The sequence below is a fragment of the Priapulus caudatus genome, unplaced genomic scaffold (genome assembly GCF_000485595.1).
Source record: "Priapulus caudatus unplaced genomic scaffold, Priapulus_caudatus-5.0.1 Scaffold143, whole genome shotgun sequence".
Taxonomy (NCBI): Eukaryota; Metazoa; Priapulida; class Priapulimorpha; order Priapulimorphida; family Priapulidae; genus Priapulus; species Priapulus caudatus.
Window position 1 is genome coordinate 129,060 of NW_014577204.1, and position 9,409 is coordinate 138,468.

At 44.6% G+C, this 9,409-nt stretch overlaps 2 protein-coding genes across 2 annotated transcripts in view; both read left to right on the forward strand.

The window, feature by feature from the left end:
- LOC106806134 (oxysterol-binding protein-related protein 9-like) overlaps positions 1-2,087 on the forward strand; it is a 16,371-nt gene extending 14,284 nt beyond the window's left edge. Inside the window, exon 21 of the mRNA XM_014807992.1 lies at positions 464-2,087. Within this exon, the coding sequence (XP_014663478.1) occupies positions 464-577 (114 nt within the window). The 3' untranslated portion in view covers positions 578-2,087. The remainder of the gene's footprint in view (positions 1-463) is intronic.
- A 1,093-nt stretch (positions 2,088-3,180) lies between these two features.
- Positions 3,181-5,486, forward strand: LOC106806125 (serine protease inhibitor dipetalogastin-like). The gene is made up of 3 exons (XM_014807979.1): positions 3,181-3,598; positions 4,117-4,242; positions 4,782-5,486. Exons 1-3 carry the CDS (start codon positions 3,544-3,546, stop codon positions 4,856-4,858), a joined length of 258 nt encoding a protein of 85 aa, XP_014663465.1. The 5' UTR covers positions 3,181-3,543; the 3' UTR covers positions 4,859-5,486.
- The last annotated feature ends 3,923 nt before the right edge of the window (positions 5,487-9,409 follow it).

Consider the following 9,409-nt stretch of genomic DNA (forward strand, 5'->3'; position numbering starts at 1 on the left):
TGTGTGTGTGTGTGTGTGTGTGTGCGTGTGCGTGTGCGTGTGTGTGTGTGTGTGTCGTGTGTCGTGTGCGTGTGTGCGTGTGGTCGTGTGTGTGTGTGGTGTGTGTGTGTGTGTGTGTGTGTGTGTGTGTGTGTGTGTGTGTGTGTGTGCGTGTGCGTGTGCGTGTGCGTGTGCGTGTGCGTGTGGGTCTGTGTGTGTGTGTGTGCCCGCGTGTGAAAAGCTGGTGTTGGTGAAGTGTAGCTGTCTTAAAGCCACGTGCAAGCGTCCGTGAAACGTTGTGGACAATTCCCACATCATGCGGTGACGACCACATTGCAGCACGAACACACAAACACATAGTCGAGTTGCTACATCCCGTCAGCCCACGCTTGCACGTATTGTGACGCGTGTTGTGTCGTGCAGTCATGCGACCACAAGCTGCCTTTAGGGATGTGATTGAATAAGCGAAACCTTTTGATCTCAGCTTTTCCACGAGAACGGCGAGAACTGGATCTATGACTCACCGTTGCAACGGCGCCTAGCGGAGAAGGGCATCCCCACGGCCCCGCTCGATGATGATGCCATCTCCATCAGCTAGCGCCCTTCAGCACGATCGGCGAGAAAGGAGGAAAGAGAGGATCCCCTCGTATGATGCCCCCCGGCAGAGGTGAAGGTGGAGGTGGCGGCAGCAGCAGTTGCAGCAGTGTAGGCAGCAGCAGCAGCGACAGCAGCTGCAGCAGCGGTGGCGGCTGCAGCAGCAGCAGCAGCAGCAGCAGCAGCGGTGGCGGCGGTGAGGAAGGAGGACATACTCCTGCCCATTCGTGCGTTGTTTTCCCTTCAGTGGGCGTGCATACTGCTACGGTGGGTAGACTCACCTAGGGAGGGCATGAGAACCTCACCATGACAACGGCATGGTTGTGGCTAACGAGGGACGAGGTTGGACTGGTGTAGGTCACCGTGGGCCGCGGACAGTGGCGAGCTGACCAAGACTGGTGGCCATCTAGTCGATGACTGAGTTCAACTCTGGTTGACCTTGTCGGTCAGTATCCATGTACCAAGCTGCTGAGGGCAGTGACCTAGAATTTGGTCTTGGACTGGCCTTGGTTCCATCTGGTGTGGGGGGTGGGGGTTAACTTCGATGCTCAAGTCTGCATGAATGATACGGAGGCTGGGATGATCGACCGATTGCTGTGGTTTGTTAGCTGCATCGGGTAATTACTTGTTCATTAGTCTGTGATGGAGTTGCACTACCGCGTAGGTGGCACATTTCGACACACCGTGTCGCCATTTTCGTGTGTTTTTCTCTTCCTTTTTGATGGTACATTGTTTGGTACGTTTTGATGGTACGTACCGGTGCAGTGTCTTGTTACGAGTGTGGAGACGAGTTACTCACGCGTCTGTGATGAATAGATCTGCGTATGCCACACACTCGTCGTCTGTTATTACGAAAATGTGATCTCGTAATTAAGTTATTGGGCTAAATACAGCGGAATAGAATTATATCGGTATACTAGGGTTAGTAGCGATTATCTCTTTCTCTCTCTCACGCTCTCTCACGTTCTTTCTTTCTTTCTCGCTTTCTCTCTTTCTCTCGCTTGCTTGCTCTCTTTCAATCTGTTTCTCTTTCTTTTTTCTCTCTCTCTCTCTCTCTGCGTCACCCATTCTATTGTTGAACATGAGCATTAGCGGTTCCCCGTGAGCATTTTCCCGCGTGTATGCATGTATAAATAAATAGCAATTCGTAAGTCTGGATAAGCTACGATTCGGCAGGATTTACATTTCCGGCTGCGATATTTGAATGATGCGTACCCTGTTAGACAACGCTCTCGTCGTTTCACGAGCGCGTGACTGACGCATAGACGTGTGACAGCGGAGAACTGATAGACAGGGTAGGGAGTTATATCTCTTGAAATCGAGCAGATTGAAAAAAACGTGCGGAAATCGCAGGTTTCCTGTACGCGCGCGAACCGCGTGTTCAGCTGCACCATAGACATATTAAATAAATTTATAAGTAGCGATGAATGACCGTTTATGTATTTCTGTGATTGTAAACGTGTGTTCGCGCAGGTATATGATAAATTTGAATAAATGAATTCGTTGAGACAGAATCCTGATTGTATATGTGCGTTCTTCTCGCCCACTGCCCACATCTGATAATGTTTGCATGTTCACAGTCGTCTATAATGAATTACAACACTGTCAAATACCGTAACACTATAAACATAGCCGTTTTCCTTGCGAGTATTGCTATGTATGTAACCAGGAGTCTATCAATAGGAGACAGACTAAATTGATAGACTCCTGATGTAACTTGTAGTTTGATTGCATGTTGGTTGCGAGTCCTACATCAAACATCAGTTGCACTCGCTGAGTGCTTGCTCACAACAATGCACCTAACTCTATAAGAGCGATAAGCACTCTCGTGGTTTTCCTTCTTCCCCTTACCGGCTTGCGATAAACTTCCGATTCATATTAGGAAACGGTACAGCTGCATTACTTAGAAAGAGAGAGAGAGAGAGAGAGAGAGAGAGAGATAGAAGAAAGAAGCGATAGTAAAGCAAATACTTTTAATCCTGAATGAACATTAGATTTCTTTCAAATCTATACGGTTAAAAATAAAGTTAAATAGGCTGTATGGAAAAGTACATTCTTATCAGATAAATATATATAACTATATACAGTAGCAGTAGCAGGACAGTCAATAGCCGAAAACGCCATTGATATATACTAAATAAATGTTAAATAATAGAAAATACGTCTATAATATAAATGCCGGGAGAATAATAATTGCGCACTGATGAAATTTATCTGATAATTTATTTTTTCTCAATAATTATGTGGCGCCAAATCTTGCCGAATTTCCCTATATTATATATGGGGAAGATTTTATTTGTTTGTTCAGTATTTCACCAAGAGGAATATTAGTTGCAATTATGGATACATTTACGATATGCTAACGAGTAGTTTGTTATGAATCGTTGCGATACATGTACATCGTTGTTGCTGCGAGTTAAGGCGACAAAGAGGATCGGTTGCCACATCCTCCCGTGTCCTTCCCGACCGCAAGCCATTTCCCATCCTGTTTCTACCATGCACCTAAATCGCCAGCTTCTGCATCATCGAGCATCAACGATGCAACTCCGAGTAACTCAGGGTAGTAAGGTTGATAGCTGGGGTGAGAGTGGAGGCAGGGGGCACAGCAAGCCGCCTGTGTATATCAACATACGCATATATCGGTGTGTATGCATGACGTTTCACTGCGAGCGCTCGTCCGTTAGAGATATCAGGCTTTCGTCGTCTGCCTCAGCTCCGATCCAGACCTATCGTTAACGTCGTCAGTCCTGTAGCCATCGTCAACGTCGCCAGTCCTGCAACCATCGTCAACGTTGCCAGTCCTGCAACCATCATCAACGTTGCCAGTCCTGCAACCATCATCAACGTCGCCAGTCCTGCAACCATCATCGACGTCGCCAGTCCTGCAACCATCGTCGACGTCGCCAGTCCTGCAACCATCGTCAACGTCGCCAGTCCTGCAATCATCGTCAACGTCGTTAGCTCACAAGAATGTTGACGTTGAAACTGACGTTGTTTCTGGTAACGAGTGTCGTGCTCGTAGCTGGTGAGTCGTAGCGGTCTCCGGTCTGGCTGCGGTCAGCAAGCTATGCAACGCGCTTTAAACCTTAATTACCTTAATTAGTATCAGAGGTTAATTAGGAGTGATGATTCGTCTGTCCGATTTTGCGCGTTCCGGTCATGTTTATGGTTACGTAATCTTGTGCGCCATATATATATATATTTTTTGTTTATAATGACAAATTTAATGGCAATTTGTCATTATTACCCCCTATTATCTACTTCTGATATATATATATATGTTGTTTTGTTTTGTTTCTTTATCTAGTTGTATTATAAATTATATATATTATACAACTAGGTAAAGAAACAAAACAAAGAGAAAAATGACACAATGCCCACCGCTCTAAAGTTTGGACGTCTGCAGAAGCAAAAAGTAAAATTGGAAGTTTTAAAAAGGACTCGAACTGAACTCCTACTATATTAATGTATGAGCCACGAGGATAGACCTTTTTTATTTATAACTCGCCTATCTTGTTTATTTATTTTACGTGTACCTTGCAGCGGTAGAAAGGAAGTACCCACATCGGGAGTGCTATTGCACACTTGATATTAACCCCGTGTGCGGCTCCGATGGTCAAACCTACATAAACCCATGTCGCCTGATCTGTGCACGCAGAGAAACCCCAGGTAACTCCTCCCTCTCACGAATTTAGAATGATAACCCTATATGTTTATGTTAAACCTTATATGTTATATACTTAATACGCTCTTGTTATTATCAAGAGCTAATAATACATTATATTAGATGTACATGCTATTAGATATTATGCTTACAAATATTATATTAATTAATTATATTAATTAATTAATTAATAATTATATGATTAGCTATTTATATATTTATGTTAGCATTATATGTTGTTATTATGTATAAAAGGCGCTATAATAATCTGTAGTATCTATTGTTAACATACTTGGCCACTTGTCACCATCAGCGATCAGCTTTCCGATAGCAGCATCAGTCATTGTCATCATCCTGAAACCAATCATCATCGTCGTCGTCGTCGTCGTCATCGTCGTCATCGTCATCAGCAATTCAATAATTATCATACCAGTTATGGTCTTCATCAACATCATCGTCGTCATCATCAGCATTCCAATCATTACGAAGCAGTCATTGTCGTCATCATCATCGCGTGTACATCATCTGCCATGTTCGTCTGCAGAGTTGAACCTAGGTGCCGCATGTACCGGAAAATGTCCTTGTGACGACATCGACAACAGAGGAATGACACTGGGATAGGTTCTCCACGATCGGAAAGGGAAGCTGACGCGTGGACGAAGTCGCTCCACCGACGCAACATGGTGTTGGGCGAATTCGCCTCGCCGTCCTAACAGATTCCCAAGCACTGCTGGTTGAATTTTTTTGTCACAATAACTTTATAATTGTTGTTATTACATTATTTAATGCGCATACGATGTGAAAATGGTGACGGGTGTATGGAAAGCATTTTGTTCAAAAAGTCGATAAACCAGGATTTTGGTCGATAAACCTCGTTTATTGAACCAAAAACCTGGTTTATCAACGAAACTATCATTATCGACCGATAAACCAGGTTTTTCGAAAAAGGAACTGATTATTTCGATAAACCAAAAACCTGGTTTATCGACGAAACTATCATTATTGACCGATAAACCAGGTTTTTCGTCGATAAACCAGGTTTTTCGTCGATAAACCAGGTTTTTGGTTCGATAAACCAGGTTTATCGACTTTTTGAACAAAATCCTTTCCATACACCTAAGGTGTCTCGTGGTAAATTACATTAATATTGAAAGCATTTATAAACGTAGAGAAGGTCTCTCTCTCTCGCTCTCTTTAACTGGTCCGGACACAATACAAAACAAATAAAATACGCTGAATATAATCTCAACTACGGTTTATTGTGATATTTACAATATTCCCGTTTCTGTGCACATGATTACACAGAACTAACAATGATCATAGCAATGATCAATGTACGAACACTTATATAGCCAGAAGCGATTTCTCTCTCTCTCTCTCTCTCTCTCATATCTCTATCTCTATCTCTATCTCCATATCTATCTCTATCTCTATCTCTATCGCTATCGCTATCGTTATCATTATCTATATATCTCTATATCTCTCTCTCTATATCTATCACTATCATTGTCTTTGTCTTGCTCTCTCTCTCGCTCACTCTTTCGCTCTCAACTCTCTCCCATCCTATCATTCCTCCCGCCTTCTCCTAATTAAAATATTTCCCGTCTCTGTCTCCATCCTATTTCATACACTTTTAGCCGCAACCCTCCAACACGCCCGAAGATGCTCTTCTCGCGTTCTCACCTTGGAAGCATTCGGAAGAGTAACTGCTCCGTCTTCTTCTGTTCCTCAGCGAGCTGCTCCGTCCGTTCATCCACCAGCTCTTCTAGATTGTTCGCATATTTCTCCATCATGTTGATCATGTTATCGATGAGGTTCGTCTGTCTGCCGGAAAAGAAAAGCGTCAGAAATGCAATTAATCACCGCGAGGGGACGCCTCTGTAGCTACGATGATTATATTTCTCTTCTCTGCCGCCAGGGCCTCTAATATGGTGGAACCCGCGTGACGCTGCGTGAACAGGATGTCCGGCATCATTGACTACTGCAGCACCCGGCAGTTAGATGCGATATTGTATGACTACTAGGCACTTAGGTTATGACTACTAGGCACTTAAAAAAAAAAAACCCTACCCTAACCCTAACCTAACCTAAACCCTAACCCTAACCTAACCCTAACCCTAACTTTTTTTTATTAAAAAAAAATTAAATTAAATTAAAGTGCCTAGTAGTCATACAATATCGCATCTAACTGCCGAGTGCACTACTGCAGACCGAAACCGGATATCCTCCGTGAGCTATTATAGAAGATACTTCGTCGTCGTTTATATGAAGAAAAATAGCAGCACGTCGTTATCGTCTGCCGATAAATCTACGACTATCGGCGCCCCGTTCTTTGCGGTACCCACTGACTGACCACACTTTGCGGTGACCACTGACTGACCACACTTTGCCGTGACCACTGACTGACCACACTTTGCGGTGACCACTGACTGACCACACTTTGCCGTGACCACTGACTGACCAGTGTGTGTGTGTGTGTACTGCTAGCTATGTTGTATGCCTATACCTTCATCATCACTGCGCCTCTCTGGACGAGATGAAATCCGCCTATTTCGTCTAGAACTTCCTTACATCCAGGACTGACGTGTATTCGGAGAGCTGAAACGCCAAAACGACATTAGAATAAAAACGGGATTCAAATGGAAAATATTTAACAGCGGGCGAAAACTCGTGGCTAATACTAATACCTAATACCTAATAATAATTGTATAAGACTCTAATGCAAATAATGGCGACATAAGTTGCAGCAAGCGTAATTCTCAGACGGCGCCATGTTTCTGTTATTCGGTCTTCGTTAAGCCCGGCGCACACGTGAGTAATTTTACTCAGTAAAAGGATGCATGCGTCAAATTACTCATTTGTGCGCCGGGCTTTAGTCGATAGACAGATTCAAAAGCAAAGCCTCGCATTTTTCAATTCGGCAGTAGGTTTTTGCAACTGCTGTTATATTCCAACGCTACAAGACCGATAGAACGATAGGAATTCTACACGCGTCATCGGCGAATCAGTTTCTAATAATCTTAGTAACTCTGATCGAGTTTCTAATAGGCTTATAACCCGCACTTACATAGATATGATTACATAGATATATACAGCGACGTGTGTTAGCAGATATCCCCTTGCTCTGTGCAGGCTAAGTTAGCACGAACCATTCTATCTATCGTTCTGACTACACAATTTCTTTATTTAACTCCCCCTCTCCCGTTGAGAGACGAGCGATGCGAGGGTCTGAATTTGTTACTATAAAAAAACGCATGAATTCGCGCGTTGCAACCATAGAACTAGAACAGAAGAGAATCTTCTAGAATAGAACTTCTAATCTAGTTCTATGATTTGCAACCTGACCACGCACGGCGGACCGGAAGTCGTGCTGCAGTGAGTTACGAGCAGAAATCTTTGATGGAAATGCCGTAGGTAATCTGACACCGAGCTAGGCAGGTGTAAAGCTAGCAGCACACTTCACCATTTTCGTTGCGCGCACAGGAAGTGTGCTGTGACGCGGCGACGGCCACAAAAATTGCCGACCACGAAAATTGCCTGTGCGAGCAACGAAAATGGTGAAGTGTGCTGCTAGCTTAAGGTGTAGCATGACCCTATTAGCAGACACGTCAAGTCTCACGCATACGCATTTTGGTCAATTCTCACGCTCTCACGCTCATTTCTGAAGTTCTCACGCAAAAATCTAAATCAATAAATCAATAATTAAAACCCCTTATTTTCAGTCCCAGATACCAGTATACTAGTATCAGAAGGCTAAGGCCCGATCAACAGCGCCGCTCCGCGGCCGCCCAGCTAGCTAGCTCGCTCCGGCCGTATAATTCGTATACGCTATAAAAAGCGGCATTTTATCGTCGCGCATTTTATTTGCCTGCTTGGAATCCAATATCCCGCCTGGATCAGTGGATGATGGCTTTGCAGGTTACTGAGGTATTTTGTTTACTTTTCAATTCTCAGCTTGCACTTTTACTAGACTAGTTTCTAGTACTAGCTAGTTCTAAAGTTTATCTAGGTTTAGATCTAACGTAGATCTAGATCTAGATCTACAGTAGATATAAAAATGTTGCACTGGGACTCGACTGGGAGCTTGACTTGAGTGTGAATTTTTTCTGTTGACGTTCAAGTAAATGAGTAAGAACTTATATTTATAAAGACAATAAATCATACCATAGGTATGCACTAAATTGCACCATTTCAAACCTCAAATTTCGAAAAGCTCCATACCGTGGGAGTGGGGAAACCACCCTCCCACACCCTCCCACCCCCTTGGTCGCTTCGCTCCCTCGGCCGGTGTCGCTCCGTCAAACGCTGAGTCTCACTCTTAACCATTTCTCAAACTTGGCATCTCTGTATTAGCAACACACATTGTAGAATCTCTACTCTCGTTCAGCCACAAATAAAGAAGGTCTGACAAGGCCAGCAACATTTGGGTAATTCAAAGGCGTATGTCGCCTAGCAACCGCTGAGAACGCTATAACGTTTGGAACGCGAGAAGAAAAATCGTAAAATGGGTTGGATTTTGTTGCAGACGAAACGAACAAAATCGGCTCGCGTAGATTTTTCAAACTAAGAAACTCTGGCCTTCGTGCAAACAGTTACACAATAACAGGGCGCCAGCGGTGAACGACACGATCGAGGTTACCGGAGCGAAATGGAAATTCGACCGTGTGCTTAATGTTTACTACTGCGCATGCGCGGGAGTGCGTACTTACCGAGACCGCTGGACTCCATGCGAGAGGCGTAGTTAACTGTATCGCCAAAGAGGCAGTATCGAGGCATCGTCAGTCCGACCACACCGGCAACAGCAGGCCCTGAACAACACACAACACGACGCTGCATATCCCACACGTATTCACACACACACACACACACACACACACACGCACGCACGCACGCACGCACGCACCACGTTCCGCGCTCGGCTCACGCACGCACACACGCAAGCGCACGCACGCACGCACCGCAACACACGAACACACACACACACCACACACGTCAGACACACCACAAACACCAACAAACCCACAACACTGTATACCACGCATAACACGCTCCACGCATACACGCACGCATACACGCACCATACACGCGACGCACGCATAATGCGCGCAATGAGGCGACGCGCACATTATACGCACTCATACAGCCACATAAACGCAGACCACGCATACACCG

Excerpts from the sequence above, each read along its gene's own strand:
- LOC106806125 (XM_014807979.1), top strand. The coding sequence starts at position 3,544 with ATGTTGACGTTGAAACTGACGTTGTTTCTGGTAACGAGTGTCGTGCTC. Across the intron at positions 3,599-4,116 it reads GAGTGTCGTGCTCGTAGCTG|CGGTAGAAAGGAAGTACCCA; the intron begins GTGAGTCGTAGC and ends TGTACCTTGCAG. Across the intron at positions 4,243-4,781 it reads TGCACGCAGAGAAACCCCAG|AGTTGAACCTAGGTGCCGCA; the intron begins GTAACTCCTCCC and ends GTTCGTCTGCAG.